The following is a 16,674-nucleotide window of genomic DNA, read 5'->3' as shown; positions in this document are numbered from 1 at the left end:
TCAAAGCAAGTTTAGAGCTCTTACTTAAATTCTGCCAATGAGATGAAACTATCACCTTTCTAGCTGATGTTGTTCAGAAAGGGTCATGATGAAAGAAACTGCAGTCTATTTGGGATTAACGCGTGTCAGTCTTAGGCACGCAGAAATCCTCTGCTAAATAGGGTGATTTGGAGCCGCAAGAGCTAGGGGACATTAGGGTTGCTTGTTATCAGAATTCCCTGTGGACTGCATTACAGAACAGGAACAAAAAGACCTGAAGAGAAAAGGAGGGTTATGAAAGCACTGATTTTCTACCAAATCCTGTATAAGCAATTTCTACCAACAAAGAAGTAACCTTGTTTTCAGCCTGCTTCTGCAGCCAATCATTCTGTGTTGGATACTGTTAGAGCAACATTCTTTCCCTGGTACTTTTTCCAAACCCCAGGGCAGTGCTCTTTGTGTTCGAAGCATCTCCAGTGATATCCGTAGGAGGAAGCACATATTTGTTTTTACAGATCCCCCAAAGTATAGTAAATCATTCAGAATTGAAGAGAGGCAGACTCTGATGCTAACACGAAAAATAACCGTGCTTAGGGCCCATGAGTCTCTGAGGATTTTATTGAATACACTGCTTAGAAGTTGAATTAAACCCAGCTTTTGAGATTTTCTGAAGTCTGTCTTTTTTTTTTTCCATCTTTTAAAATAAATCTTTTTCATAGGGACCCCAGGGCTTTCTTTTGCATATATATTTTTAAAAATTACTTCTTGGCAACCAAGCAATAACTCTGCCTGAATAGTTAAGCGTAGTTTAAAAGGGCCGAAGACCTGCTGATGCCTCAGGACTTGGGAGCTCCATTCTGTGCTTGACCATGCGCTCTCCGTCTCAGCCCCCAACCCACCCGCACAGTCTTGTACCCAGTACCTTTGCAGAACTAAAAGCTGGAAGCATGGGAAGAACTTGAGAGTGGCTATTTCCATGACTGTCTAAAAGTGAATCCATTCACAGTTGACTACTTGGACTCTCCTGATTGATGGCACATGGACACAACATCCTTTAAAAAGCTAGGCAGTGCCCTCCCTACCCACGCAAAAATACCTTCCTTAGGGCTCTCTTGAATTTTACATCTCGTTTAGTTAGCATGGTGGTCCACGTGGTGGGCTCCGAGGTCAAACTGTTCAAGTTCGAATTTTAGCCCCTCCCTTTACGAGCAACGTGACCTTGGGCGAGTTACCACTCTGAATGTCCGTCTGCTCATCTGTAAAATTATCAGAGTAGTAGTGCCTCCCCCAGAGTCCTGAGGGTTAGAGGTAAAGGCTTTGTACAGTGCCTGGAACATAGTAAATATGTGATAAATGTTAGCAAGTATTGTTACTACTTATGCTTTATTTCCTAAAGGTTCTTTGCAGGTGGATTTTAAGCGTTAAGAAGAATTACCGGAAGAATGTTGCCTATCATAACTGGAGACACGCCTTTAATACAGCTCAGTGCATGTTCGCTGCTCTAAAAGCAGGCAAGATTCAGGTACTTTTTAGAGCCGTTTTTATATTTAAGACCTCTTCTGGCTTTGGTAGTAAAATTCACAGCATATTCTTTCAAGTATTTTTTAATGTGCACTAATGATGATTGGAATAGTATTTGTTGCCACTTACAAAATAAGTGACATCTTGTTAATTGAAGAACACTAGCGTGGCAAAATACTTAGTTATTGATTTCCTTTCCTATGTGGTATATATGGCATATTTTTTAAAATCTTTAAAATAACTTCATATTAAATTTAATAGTCTTTGGACAAATACTTCCTCCAGAGGAATTTTCTACAGCATAAGAAAAAGTATCAAATTTCTCATGTTCCCGTTCAACCTGCCCCGTAGTAGAATTCCTCGAAAACCATTCAAGTGGCTTCACAGATAAGTCCAGACTTCTCTTGCATTTTCTCCGGAGCACTCGGTTACATTTTATAAGTGGTATTTCATGGGAAGGGTTTTAATGTCATATACATCGACCAGAGACTGTGTACAAGGGAGATCAGTGCAGAAAAGTTCAAGTAATTCGTTCCTTTCCAGGCCAGATTTTATCCTTATCTCTGCCCTTAGATTCTAACTTCAGTGGGAATCGACTAGTTATTCTAGGTAAGTGATTCCAGGCATCCATCACATAACTGTTTTAAATTCAGAGCTTCCATGCCCTTTAAAAAAAAAAAAAGGAAATTCTAAAAATGTTGTTCTCTGTCTCTGTTTCCATAGGGAGCACATTTTAACTGGCTAGAGCTAAAAGAGGGGATTCTTGTCCAAGAGGCCATATGAAATACCATAGTAGTATTTCCCTGCCATAGCAAACATTTATAAAAAATCGGATCAGCTTATTTTGGGCTGTGGAAAGGTCATCGGGATTATACCGCTGAAGACTGTCCTTGCTTTCCATGAAGAACAACAAAATGATAATTTTGTCTAATGTCATAAACATACTACGTGCAGTGTTGAGGGTCCAGCAGAGTGGAGCCGATCATGGTTTCTACTTGTTTTCTTACTGAGGAAGGCGACCAGTAGGATAAATAATACAAATGGCAGCTGTTACAAAAATAACCTCTGTTTGGCTTTGGAACATATTGTGCAACTTCGTAAAGCCACATTTTCATTTCTAATCCTCTTCCCTGTGTATTGTTTCGCTTAATGTTCCCACCGCCTCTGCTCCTTAAGGCTCGAGCGGCTAGCAGCCGAGAGCGAGGCCGGCAGAATACGCAGGGACTAGAAGGCAGAGGGCCAGCAGTTAGTTCAAGTTTATTTTGCCGATTCCACATGTATGTGGATCACGAAGAGCTAATGCTCTTTGCCGTAGGTGGACAGAGTAGTGGTTGAGGCACTTCAGCTTTTCTGTCGATAAGTGGCATTTACAGTAATGCCCTTCTGAAGCCAAAGCAGCTCCGAGTCCCCGCAGAACAGGATGCTAGCGTGAGTCCTTTGTGACCCTGAAGAAGCACACGTGGAAAGCACTCAGAGAAACACACACACGATTGGGGAAAGTCGTGGTAGAATCATGAACTTCACCAAGTTGTCCCTGTCTTTCTTTCCGCGACATCCTTGGCCCTGCAGAGCAGACTCACTGACCTGGAGACCCTTGCCCTGCTGATTGCCGCGCTCAGCCACGACTTGGACCACCGCGGTGTGAATAACTCCTACATCCAGCGGTAAGGCGCCTTTCCCCAGCTAAAGAAGAAAAGGTGTCTTTTAAGTTGTAGGGCTGTCTTTTTTAATTAAGTAATGTATTTTTTTAAAGATTTTATTTATTTATTTATTTGGGAGAGAGCATGAGTGCTCAAGAGAGAGCACGAACAGCGGGGAGTGGCAGAAGGAGAGGGAGAAGCAGGCTCCCTGCTGAGCAGGGACCCCCCCCCAACTCGGCTGGACTTGGGCCTGATCCCAGGACCCATGAGATCATGACCTGAGTAGGAGGCAGATGCTTAACCAACTGAGCCACCTCAGGAGCCCCTAGGGCTGTCTTTTTTAAAGTAAAAGCCACAGCAAAATTTCATGGTACCAGATTTCAATTGATCAAGGCCCCTAACATACTCTGGTTTTACTTAAGGGAAATGGAAAAAAAAAAATCCAAATCCAATATTGTGTTGGTAACATTTCTGGCCTGAAGTTCAGAAAATCTTACGTTGAGAATCTTATTTCACTAGATAATTACCAAGAGTCTTGCTTTAGTTTATGTATACCCAGCTTCAGAGCTTCATTAGAAAACAATATATTAAAACTAGTTCAAAAAAGATAGAATTTTACCCTGAAATAGAGAAGCTACTATTTGAAAAGTGCTTAGTTCGATCTGAAGTACTTAGTAAGCACTCAGTAGAAGGAAGCTTTTGGTCTTCATGAAGGCAGTGTAGTGCAGGGTTGGCACGTTGGGGCTGCCGCCAGACAGGATTCACATCCTACCTTTGCCACACGGTTCCCCTGCGACCTTGGGCAAAGGAGCTTATTTCTCTGTGCTTCAATTTCCTGGTCTGTAGCTTGGAGATAAGAGCTTACGTACCTCGTAGGGTTGATGTAGGTTTTAAGAGCTAACGCGTATCGGTGCCAGATAGGATGCGTGGTGCATATTCCAGGGTTAAGTCTCAGCAGCAGAAGCTAGTGAGAGTCCTATCAACACCAGAAGCCTGCCTTTTGGACGTTTTGAGAGTAGACACTGATTCTTGAGACAGGTGTTTCAGGCTCCCTCCAGGGCCATCCTTTTTTTTTTTTTTTTAATATTTTATCTATTTATTTGACAGAGATAGAGACAGCCAGCGAGAGAGGGAACACAGCAGGGGAGTGGGAGAGGAAGAAGCAGGCTCATAGCGGAGGAGCCTGATGTGGGGCTCGATCCCATAACGCCGGGATCACACCCTGAGCTGAAGGCAGATGCTTAACTGCTGTGCCACCCAGGCGCCCCCCTCCAGGGCCATCCTTAAGTGACATTTGCAAGGACAAATGAGATGATAAAGGTGACATCACTTTTCATCAGATTTTTGAGCCCCTGGGACATGTTTATTTACTTGTAGCAACGTAGTTGAAAAGCCTACATCTTAATGGCAAGATCTTATTACTGAGCACGTTTTTAGGTCTGCAAGTGAAGCAACTCATGGATAGACCTCTTAAGGAAATTCCAGATGTCTGGTATCTGGAGGGAATTTCAGGGAGCTCTTGAAGTGCATTCCCTTTATCTAAATAAACAGAAAACTTGATGTAACAACAATTGTAGTGATGTGGCCACTGTGTCCTCTGCTGACCTGTGATGGGAGAAGATTGCAAACCTTGCCCAGGTGTCAAAGACTGGCTCTTTCCTCTTTACGATCCAAACTGAAAGAGGACACGGTTTGGAGAAGAGACTGGATGCCCTGTCCTTTGTCCTCTGTGCTCCGCCATGTGATCGTGCTCCGGAGCCCCATGTTGACACAGGGGGAGCAAGGACATGAAAAGATGGTTAGCGCGGGTTGAGCACAGCGAACGATCCACACCAGCGGTGCGGTGTCGCCTCTGCACCTCAAAGCCAAAGCTGCACATCGTACTGTTAGCGTGTGGTTGGCTCTCAGATGCCATGTTGCCCTGCTTTAGAGTGAAAAAACACTCAGCTATTTTTTCCTTTGTTTATTTAAAAATAATCACCCGGAAAAACATCTGGAGAAACGTCATCTTCTCTTCAAAAAAAAAAAAGTCCTGGGAAAAATTCATAGACTGCAGAATCTTGCCTTCACACACACCACAAAGCAGACTTCCACCAAGTAAGAATAACTTTAAGAAAAAAAGTTTAAGGAGTTTCAGAGATTTTTATTTCTTCCTACATCTCTGTGGTTTGAGGAGAGGAAACCAAGAATTTTCCAGGGATGTTTCTTTTTTTTTTTCTTTCCTTAGTGGTAAGTGAGTGATTCTTGAGGAGGATTTTCTTAACCAGGGAGCTCTTGGGGGAATAAGAGAACCGTAAACATTCCCATATAAAGAGCTAACTTGTAAAAAGGTATACAGTGTCCAACCTCGTCAGTATTCAAACACGACGTGAGGAAACCCATCATAATCAAAGAAGGCACAGAAATGAAACTAATCTATCAAAAAGATGAAAAGTACTCGTGTGGTAGCAAAGTTAGAAACTGAACTTCTCCTGTCATTCATTCTTCTTGAACATCTTTTCAGAAAATTAATTGAAGTAAGATGTATAGGAAACGATGTTTTGATCCATTATTCGGTCTTTTGATGGCTTCCTTGATCAGGAAAACTGCCATTATGAGGAGTACTTCAAGGGTGCCAGTGAAATATTTGGAGGAAGAGTTCACTGCTGGGCTTTCTTCTCCCATTTGGGTGGGAAAACAAAGAGTGGTTTCAGATAGATATTAAATTCTTATTTTAAAAACAGGCAGTCATGGGGACAAAATGTCACAGACACCTGCTAGAGAAAGCGCAGTGTGACACTCGGCTCATGTTGAGAAACCTCTTGCAGTAGGCCTGCGGTCAATGTGAGAAGACACTGTGGATGCATTTATTCGGTTAGATTCGAGTTTGGTATTTTATAAAGAATAGAGTGAAAGTGTCCTACATTGTAGGCAGCCGGCTAATGGGCAGTTACTAGGGCCTGGCACTTTGTTAGACAGAAAGAGAGCTATAAAGTATAAAATGTGGTTCCTGTTATTAAGTAATTTTTGTAGTCTCATGAAATAGTGGTGATCGATATGAGAAAGTACCCAGTAATTCCTGAGTTGTTTAGTAATGTGGACTGTACGTTTTCAGCAGAGAAGGAGATGGGTCAAGACCCACGCCGTCCATCTTCAGTCTTAATGGACCACGTGAGACAAAGTGGATCCTAAGAAGTGGGTAGGATTTGGGGAAGAGAGAGGATGAAGATATCCCAGAAACACTCCGAGGTCGGCGGGCACGCTCATGGGATGTGAGAATACTATGGCTGGCCTGTGCAGAGTCCGAAGGCTCACTGACTCGGGATGGAGAGTAAGAGGACGAACAAGGAGAAGTTAGAGGCCCCTTGCAGGGAGAGCTAGAAAACTAAGCAGCGAGCTGGAGGTGTGGTAGAATGAAGAAACGAGGAGCCGTTGCAGTGGGCAATAAAGACCTTGTTTAGGAAGGAAAGGCTGGAAGTCCGATGCAAGGTGCAGTGGGTAGTAATTAGAAGCACAGAGTTCAGCTGGGGGCTGTTACAGTAGCCGCGTACTTGGTGACAATCACATACTGGCTACGGAGAGGAAGAGATGGAGGGAGAAATGTTTTTCCATTTAATAGTCAACAGGTGCTTATATGCATGAAGGAAGGGGGAAATCATGACTCGTGGCCCAAGAAACTGAAACAGTGAAGGAGCCATTGATGAAAATGGAGGAGCTGGGAAGTGTGTGCGTGCGTGCGTGCGTGCGTGTGTGTGTGTGTGTGTGTATTTAGGGAGGAAGGGACGAGAAGGACAGAAGGGAGAGGAGTGTTGACCATGAGGAGAAAATAATAAATAGGATGGTAGTTAGAAGAGGTAAAATGATCAAAGGAACGGTTTTTTTTTTTTCTTTCTTTTTTCAAGATTCAGTTCCCGTTAAATCAAATGAAAGAATTTCCTGGTAACCATAATCAGACCCTGTCTTTGTCCTGGGTCTGTCCCCTGGTCTCCGCTCTAGTAGCGGAACGGCAGTGAGCTGGAGTCCTGGCCTGGCGTGGCGGCAGGAGATGGTCAGCAGGCTCTCAGGGCCTCAACAGGGCAGTAGAGACGTACAGGAAACACGAGTTGTAAAGTTCAACTGGGTGGAGTCTACACTAGCCAGGAATGAGATCATTGCCAACGAGGATGGAGGGCTTGAGAGACTGGAGTCTCAGTATGCAAAAAGTGCAAGTTCAAGGAGTCCTAATGTCACTAGCTAATAATAATAATAATAATAAGTTCAAGGAGTCCTAATGTCACTAGCTAATAATAATAATAATAATAAGTTCAAGGAGTCCTAATGTCACTAGCTAATAATAATAATAATAATAACAACAACAACAACAACAACAGAAGTTAACACTTAATATGGCCCTTACCATGTGGCATTAGAACTCTTTTTAGTACTTTATATACATGCGTTCAGGTAGTTCTTAGGCTATGATGGTTGCGGTGCTTAAGGGCCAACTCGAGCCAGATGCCTGGGTGCAAAAGCAAACGGTGATCCCATCTGATCTTGAGCGAGTCCTGTAACATCCCTCTCTCGATTTCCTTCTCTGTGCAATGGAATAATGACAGTATCTGTCTTGCAGTTTGTTTTGTTTTGTTTTAACGAGGATTAAGGAGTATAAATAAATGTAAAGGACTTGGAGCAGTACCTGGCACAGAGTAAATGCCCTCCAGCTTTAAGCATTTCCTTTTTTTTTTTTTTTTGAGATTTTATTTATATATTTGAGAGAAAGAGAGTGAGAGAGAGAGAGTACAAGCAGGGGGAGGTGCAGAGAGAGAAGCAGACTCCCCACTGAGCAGGGAGCCCGATGCGGGACTCGATCTCAGGACCCTGGGATCATGACCTGAGCCAAAGGCAGGCGCTTAACCAACTGAGCCACCCAGGTGCCCTGGTTTTAGCATTTTCAAAGGGGGGTGGTATTAAGGACATATAGGAATTCACGATCTTGCTTGGTGCTGTGGTGGGACATGGAGCAGGCAGCAGCAAAAATACCGCGTCTAGCAGCACCTAGCAGCTGTCCAACAAAGAGGTGCGTAAGTACTGTTGACGGGAAGAGAGACTATCAGGGTCAAGGCGGTCGAAGAACCAGGGTCAAAAGGCCAAGTGAGTCATCAGCTTGAACATCTGTGGCATCTAATGTGATCACAGAGAATGTGAAGGTAAAATAACCCCCAACTGCTCAAATACAGCAGTGATGATCTGGACAGAAAGTGGGGAGTAAGGAATCAGTGGGGTTGACATGGCTTAGGAAGAGTAGTGAGGCGATCCGGGCTCAGAGCCGAACACATTGGGGAGAAGCAGAATCAAGGACGGCTGTTAAGCGTCTGTAAAAAGGAATACTGGGGTAGCAGGCATTGTTTTTCTCAACAGAGCTTACATTTTCTATTGATTTCTGAGGCTGTTTCTAGAACGTCGTTCTCATTTGGGCGCTGGCATCCTAGCTACTCTCAGAGATGGGCAAACGAGTGCAGGACAAAAGGAAAATGCAAGAGGGCGTACAGTCCAGCCCGCTCATTGACTTCAGTGTGGGCATAAAATTCGGTGGCAGTAGGGGCTTACGTGAGTCCCTCCGACAGGATCTCATAGAAAGAAGCAACACAGCCTTGTGTTTGAAAGAGTGAAAAGCAACGGAATGTAGAATACATGGGTGTCCACGAGTATTTTTGTAAACAGGAAACCTGGGGCATTTGTCCCCCTTTTACTGATTTGTAAATCCGTATTTTTAGAATGTAAGTAAAGACAAACACACATAATTTGCATTCATCTGTCCCACAACCCAAGAAGTTTCTCTAATATGAAACAGCCCTTTCTGCTGTCTGAAGATGTCAGGTGCGCTCCGCATGTTAAACATGCTTGCGTTTCTGGTCCGTGGGCGGTGGCCGTGCGCCAAGTGCCGCGGGGTCGTGGGCCAGCGGGCCGTGCTGCGGGGATGTGTTTGAATCCCAGCTCTGCCATTTACAGTGACCCGGAGCAAGTCAGAGAATCCCTCTGAACTCTTGGTTGTCTAAAGGATAAAGTCTGCAATGCCTGTTTCAGAGAGTCCTCAGCCTGGGACCCCCGGACGCACAGCCTGCGAAGGCTGGTGTGCACACGGTTTAGCAGTGCGCGAAGGCTGGTGTGCACACGGCTTAGCGGTGCGCGAAGGCTGGTGTGCACACGGCTTAGCGGTGCGCGTGATCCCGGGGAGCAGGGGGAGCAGGAACGCAGGCCGGCGCGTGGGAAACAGGGAAGAAGGAGAAGCCAAGGGAAGGAGGAGCTACCAGCCGCCCACCGTACAGGCCGCTGGTGCCCCGTCCTGCCAGGTGCTTTGGAGAAGTCTTAGGAAATGAGACGCAGAACTGTTCAGAAATGGACAGGGACAAAGCGGGAGGGGCGGCTGTCCCCCCGTTAGTCAAAAGATGACCTCCATGGATAATGCTAAGTGAAATAAGTCAAGCAGAGAAAGACAATTATCATATGGTTTCTCTCATCTATGGAACATAAGAACTAGGAAGATCGGTAGGAGAAGAAAGGGATATGGACTGAGAAACAAACTGAGGGCCTCAGAGGGGAGGGGGGTGGGGGAATGGGATAGACTGGTGATGGGTAGTAAGGAGGGCACGTATTGCATGGTGCACTGGGTGTTATACACAACTAATGAATCATGAACTTTACATCGGAAACCGGGGATGTACTGTATGGTGACTAACATAATATAATAAAAAATCATTAAAAAAAAAAAAAGATGACCTCCATGGGCTTTAACTCCTCCGTACCCCCAGCTCGACCCGCGGGCGTGCAGCAAGAGAGCTCCCGTGGGCACCAGCTGTGAGGGCAGAGCTGCGGGAGGGGAGAGGGCCTCACGCTGGGGGGCGCCAGGCCTCCAAGTGCCTCTCACTGACCCCCGCAGGGAGTCTGGGGAATGGCACAGGGAGCGCAAAACTCGGCAATGCACCAGTGGCTGGAGTCAGAGGTGCGCTGAGGATTTTGATGTGGAGAACGGAAATGTCCCATATTAAAGAAAAATTAACTCTAAACTGCTTAGCCCGGTGCCTGACATGTTCGCGGCTCTCAGTCAAGGGTAATGATTATCATTAGGGAAACAGATCTGACCACGCTCGGGAGGTTACAGTCTAACAAGGTAGCAGATGTATAAACCGCTAACGACTGGCAGAACAAAATGGATATTAAACGAATATCCTTGAATTTTTTACATAAATGAAAATAAAGAGATATTCTAGAAGCTTTTCCTTATCTAAGTGAAGGGCGTGGGGAAGGCTGCAGTTGTCCTGTTGAAGCTGATGTCAGCATAGCTCGTCTGAACGGGGAGGAAAGGCTCTGGCCAAAGTAGAGGCAGAATCCAGGAGGGAGGCCTTCATTCTGTGCACCCCGGGCCCTCCGGTACTCAGCAGCGCCTGCTCCACTCCCGTGGTGTGGATTATTATTATTCCCATCTGCGCGTTGATGTGTTCCGAGGCTGCCCCTCCAGCCCAGACCCGAGGACAGGCGGTTATATCCACTTGGTGGACCTCAGGCACCTTAAAATCAACGGATGCAGCGCTCAACTAGACATCTTCCCCTCCTTCACCTCCCATCCCTAATCATCTTCTCCCTGTTTCCCTCTGTCAGTAAATGACAAGGCAGACACTTGGCATGCATACTTCCCCCCAGGAACATCCCAGCCAGGTCCCCACAGCAGGATTCATTGCCAGCTCCTACCTCCTAAATAGCCTTCAGATAACTCCACTTCTCTCTATGTGGGATTCTGTCACCCTAGTCTGGGCTCTCTCGTACCAACGTCACTAGAACTGGGACTGCTAGCTTCCCAGTAGTCTCCTACCTAACCTCCAGCAGTCTCTAGTTTTGATTCCAGCAAATTTATCTTTTTTTATCAATCTGCTCATTTTACTCCATCCGTTGCCTTCCCGTTGTCCGATGGTAAGCACCGTCTCTTGTCCATCACACAACTCACTAAACGTGGAAGGAGCAAAGACAGGCGGGCAGGAGTTAACTTGGGAAAGGTTGCAACAGCACAAAAAATGGAGGTTGGGGGGTCAGCAGTATCAACGGTAGATGAAACAGGAATAGATGAGATTCCCCGTTCTCTTCCCTTTATTTCCCTTTTATTGTTTTTGTTTTCCCTTAAGCATCTCTTACGCTACTCAGTTTCTTCCTGTGTTCTGTTCCTTCAGTGTTGGGCAGCTTCTGTATCTTCAAATTAAATGATGACGTAAATTACTGATTCATATAGTAGTATAAAGAAATAACAAATCGGCCATATTACCCAACACTTGTGTTGTACTTTACAAACTCATAAACCCCTGTCCTATAAATTTTAGGAACAGAGACTTGCAGGAACTCTTTCCTTTAAAGAAAAAGGAGTGAAAATTGTGCTTCATATTCACACGTGAAGGGTCACGAGAAATAGGAGACGGAGGACTGTGCTTGTCATGCTTTCGAACATGATTTGTGACTGCCTGTTAACGTATAATGAACTGAGCAGAATATCCTTCCCACTCCCTTCACTCAGCCAAATGGTCTCCACCAAACGTTTTCCCCAAGTTCAAATTAACGAGCTCGCGGGATATCGTACCCTGAAATAACCCGGATCCCTGACTCATCAGCTCTCTCCTTCCTCCCTTCAAAGGGGGATGTGCACAGACCCTGCCCCTCTTCCGTGCCTTCCAGCGCTCGCGCCGATCCTTCCATCGCAGTCCGCCCTTCCCGGGCATGTAGGCACGCGTGAACACGCAGACCTTCAGCCTGCTTTCAGAGGAAAGACTGGCATTGACGTTTGATTCAGATTTTAAATTCATCGCAGTTTTGAAATTGAAAAATATAATTGGTACAAGTATTTCAGAGATTTTTTTTTTCATGTTTAGGGGAATTAGTCCTTCGTCCTTATTCCTTCTACTATTTTGTCAATATTAAAAGCAGTGAAATTGCTCAGACTTTGACCTGGCGCTAATTACACTGGTATTTGAAAACAGCTTGACTCTGTATTCCCCGGAGATTAACTCACTCTTCTCCTCAGCAAAAGGAGAGAAAATTGTTAGTTTGGTTAATTTTGTGCAGTAGCCTCTTTTTTAACCAGCAGTAAGGAGACACTAATAAACTGACATATGGGGGAAATGGATGATTTTTTAAGCTGTTTTTCTCTCTTCAACAAAATGTTTTTCAGAAGTGAGCACCCCCTCGCTCAGCTCTACTGCCATTCAATCATGGAGCACCACCATTTTGACCAGTGCCTGATGATCCTTAATAGTCCAGTAAGTACCTACTTTATGGTTGGGGAATTTTAAACGAGAGCTTTATAAATTCAGTTTTATTTTTAAGTTTTGGATTTATTCCCAGCATCATAAATTCTTGAGCATGCTTTATTCCTTTTTGGGTAAGGAAGGCAAAGCCAAAACATTTGAGATCTTCCCAGCCTCGCTTCTCCAGACAGCCAAGACTGTCTAAATGTTGCCTGATAAAGGATATCTGGTTGCTCACGTCTGTTTGGTTTTGCAAACTAGAAACAAACAAACAAAACTAGTATTTTGTGGCTCGCAGTTAATTCTTTTTTTTTTTTTTTGTCAAATGAAGTGTTTTATACAGCTCTCAAAGGTTTGCTTTCACAAAACCATGCCTGTTCCTCTTTTTATTGAATCTTCTGACCACTCACAAACTGTGATGTTAAGGAATAGAGCTATTCAACAGTTTGGTTAAATGAATATTTATCAGTGTAAAAAAAGCCTATGATATGCCACGCTAGATAAATTTATGTGAAGGGAAATAAAATAACGTACACCAAAACATTAACAGAGGGTGTCTTTGTCCACTTATGTTATAATCCTTTTTATGTTCTCATTTTAATTGGTTCATTATTTACACTATCTGCTATATGCATGTATTACCTTTATAATCAGAAAAAAGTGAAAGTTTGTAACTATTATGTGGAACAAACACAATACACGGTATATAATCTTGAAGCAATTTTACCTCCATCTTTTTATGCTTGTTCACTGGGACTAGTTCTTCTCTGAGACCTAGAGCAAAACTTGGGAGGCCCGTAACGTGTCTGGTCATTCTTTTTTCTTTCTTTTTTTTTTTTTTAGAGAGAGAGTGAGAGAGAGAGAGCGAGTGGAGAGGGCCAGAGGGAGAGAAGTTTTTTTTTTTTTTAAAGATTTTATTTATTTATTTGAGAGAGAGAGAGAGAACATGAGTGGGGTACGGGGCAGAGGGAGAAGCAGACGCCCCACCGAGCAGGGAGCCTGTTATGGGGCTTGATCCAGGACCCCGGGATCATGACCTGAGTCAAAGGCAGATGCTTAACCGACTGAACCACCCAGGCACCCCGGTTTCTGGTCATTCTTTTTAAGTAAAAGCCTTCTAATTACCTTAAGTTCCAGAATATAGTATACAGGTCTCAATCTAGAAACCAAAATGTTCAGTCCTGTGTAACAGTCTGGCTTCTAGATTTGGTTTAAAGTTTCAGGTTCTCCCCTTCCTGCTCTGGTTGGCTTCTTTCATGCCTACCTTGTGTTTTTTTCTAAATTCTTCCTCATTCCTAAACGCCCATGTGGTTTCCTACCCCTCCAGAGTAGGGAGAGGAAATAGGTAAGAAAAGGAGCAAGAACATTCTCAATAGACTGGTACTGTTAGGAGTGTCTCGCTCTTTGTACCTGGTAGGTGTTTAAACCAAGTTATTTTCTTGTGGGTAAGTTCGTGGTCCCTGCCAGGCGTCCTCCTTGTGGGGTTTTTCTACCAGATGTTTCTTGAATATGAATGACCATCTCTGCTACTTTATTTATGGCTCCTTCCTAAGCTCCTGAAAATCGGATTGCTCACTCTGGGCTCCTTTCTTACTAAGGTTCTTTAGCCTTCTTTGAGGTCCTCTTGAAAAAGGGCGGAAGGCAACCCCCTGCCTCCAAAACTCGGAGCATGCCAGCCATCCCATATAGTAGTAACCTCTCCTTTGCTGCTGAAGTCAGAGCAGCTAGTTTTTGTCTTGTTTTGTTTTTTTCAGAGCAGCTAGTTAGCCTGTGTCTTGCCTTTTCGATTTTCCAGACAGGAATTAGACACGAGACCACTGTGGCCCCTCCCACAGCCACTACACCACAGGAGACATAGGTAGGGACTTCATGCTCCTCTCTTACTTGAGGTGACGGGGAACACGATCTCACCTCTCCCTAAACATCTCACTGCGGGCAAGGGGTTAAGAGTTAGTTACACAACCAGCATACAGATTGTCATACAGACTGCTAACGTATATGATTGTTTAATATGAATTAATTCTCATGTGATTGGTGCTTGAATGACGTTAGCATCAGTGTTCAAGTTGTATTTCCTACACACATTCTTGGGTAAGGTACCAGAATTAGGGGAGTTGAATTTTGACCTTCAGCAAGAAAGAAAAAAATCCCGCCCCTTGGCTTTTGTTCATGAACCCTTTCTGTCCTATTTCAAAGAATGTTGAAAGTGGTCCCTTGCCCCCGAGGAGGGCTCCCTTGCTTTGAACGCTCTCTTTAGGCTCGTGGGCGGTTGCTTTTCCTCCAGTGCCCGCCTAAGCAGCCCCGCTGCCTCCGTGATCCAGTCCCATCCGCGCTGTCTCCGGCCCCCGCACACCAGCCTTTCCACTCCCCTGTTTTGTGTGTCTTGACTGTTCGCAGAGGGCCTCCGGACTGGCCAGCCTGGGCCGTCCAGGTTACCTCCAGCTGCACCAGCCTTCAATCTGCTTTGTGCTCTGGTTATAAAGTCGCACGGGTTCCATGTGATCTGCCCCAGCACTATTTGTCCCACAAACCATGTCGTTTTTGGTGTGTAGTGTTTCAGAATGGAGACTTTCCAGGAATCATATATTGTGTGCTAGTAGAAACATCTGTATTTTCCTTGGGATTTGCTATCTATGTGCCTCATTTAAAAATATTAAACTTTCATTTAATATTCTGTTCAGTCTTAAAGAAAGAAAATATGCTAACCTTTTTCTAAAGCATATTTAACAGTATCCCTATCAAAGGTACCCATGTTATTAAATAACATAATTTACTAAGTAATATGTTATTACTTACAAGATATTCAGTTGTATAAATGGCCAGCCTCAAATTATAAGACCACGTATATATTTTGACTTTGTAAGCACCAAAACATAAGAATTTACAGTCTCTGTTTTTGGAAGGGAAAATAAAAATAGGAAAGATATTTCCTTTTCTATTTGAAGTTGTTTTATTTTAAAATAAATACAAGTATCAGGAGTTGTTTTCTAAATAGTTTTCTTTCTGGCCTAGAATCTAAAATGATTTCATATTTGAAAACAATGTGTAGGGGCGCCTGGGTGGCTCAGTGGTTAAGCATCTGCCTTTGGCTCAGGTCATGATCCCAGGGTCCTGGGATGGAGCCTTGCATCAGGCTCCCTGCTTAGCGGGAGGCCTGCTTCTCCCTCTCCCACTCCCCCTGCTCGTGTTCCCTCTCTCACTGTCATTCTCTCTCTCTCTGTCAAATAATAAATAAAATCTTAAATATATATATATATATATATACATATGTGTGTGTGTGTGTGTGTGTGTGTGTGTGTGTGTGTGTATATATATATATATATAAACAATGTGTATGGTTACAATCAGATTCATTAATTAGATACACGCCACACATGTCGGCATCTAGTTACTCTCGAACCAGTGTTTTGGCCCTGGCCGCCTGCACTCAGCAGTTTCCCTGTCTTCAGAACAAATCCTTTGTCTCCAGGTCTTATTCTTACACCTCTGGGTTTTTTTCTTGGACCTGAGATTTAGGAAGCACATCTGACTTAATTGACAGATATTATTTTGAGTATATGCTGAGTACCCAAGGAATGTTTTCCATAGTTCAAGATGAGAGAACCACTATGCTTTAAATTACAGACAAGAAATTTAAAAAATGGTTATATAGCAAAAATTTTCCATTATTTACCCCTGGATTAGGCACCTTTTCAATATTTCTTACAGGCATTTCAACCCATGCTTGCTTTTTATCACCAGTAAGCACGCCTTTGGTTCATGCCTTGTACGCATCCATATTGGCGTGTTCCTAAAGAATACACGCTGTTCTCGAGGTTAAGTTAAATTATATAAATTTGCACCAAAAAATGTTTTTGATTTATTACAAAAACCACAGAGAACTGATTTCTTTAATAATCAATTGTTTAAAAGTTTCACTGCTCCGTTCCTCATGTCCATTAATAATGGCTTTGATTTTTCAAAGGTTTCTCGTGCTGTTGTATTGTAACAATTAACCTGCCCAAAGGACAAGGATATATAGTTATTAGATTTTAGGCCTGGACTAAGGCCCAAGGAGTATAAGATTTGGAAAAACATGCACGCGTAGGTAGATGCACCATTATGAAGCTGTCTTTTCTTATCGAACGAGGTGGTAGGGGTGGGAGCGCAGAGGCCAAACATCCTTTCGTGGCATTTACTCTAAGTAAGCAGGTGTCCTCTGTATTCATGAGTTCAGAACACTAGGTGTGTGTTTAAGATATGTCACTGTGTCTTCAGATTTTGTTCTTGTCAGCAGCTTCTCCAGGTGGAGT

General features: G+C 43.9%; 1 protein-coding gene across 3 annotated transcripts in view; it reads left to right on the top strand.

The window, feature by feature from the left end:
• Positions 1-16,674, top strand: part of PDE5A (phosphodiesterase 5A) — a 141,439-nt gene that overhangs the window by 108,787 nt on the left and 15,978 nt on the right. For all 3 annotated transcript variants that reach the window (XM_045799065.2, XM_045799067.2, XM_045799066.2), the window contains exons 13-15: positions 1,376-1,501; positions 3,070-3,164; positions 12,307-12,394. In XM_045799065.2, the coding sequence (XP_045655021.1) occupies positions 1,376-1,501; positions 3,070-3,164; positions 12,307-12,394 (309 nt within the window). The remainder of the gene's footprint in view (positions 1-1,375; positions 1,502-3,069; positions 3,165-12,306; positions 12,395-16,674) is intronic.

This window comes from Ursus americanus, chromosome 13 (assembly GCF_024610735.1).
Source record: "Ursus americanus isolate L20-20 chromosome 13, mUrsAme1.1.p, whole genome shotgun sequence".
Lineage (NCBI taxonomy): Eukaryota > Metazoa > Chordata > Mammalia > Carnivora > Ursidae > Ursus > Ursus americanus.
Note: the sequence above shows the minus strand (reverse complement) of the source record. Positions and strands in the feature narration are given on the sequence as shown.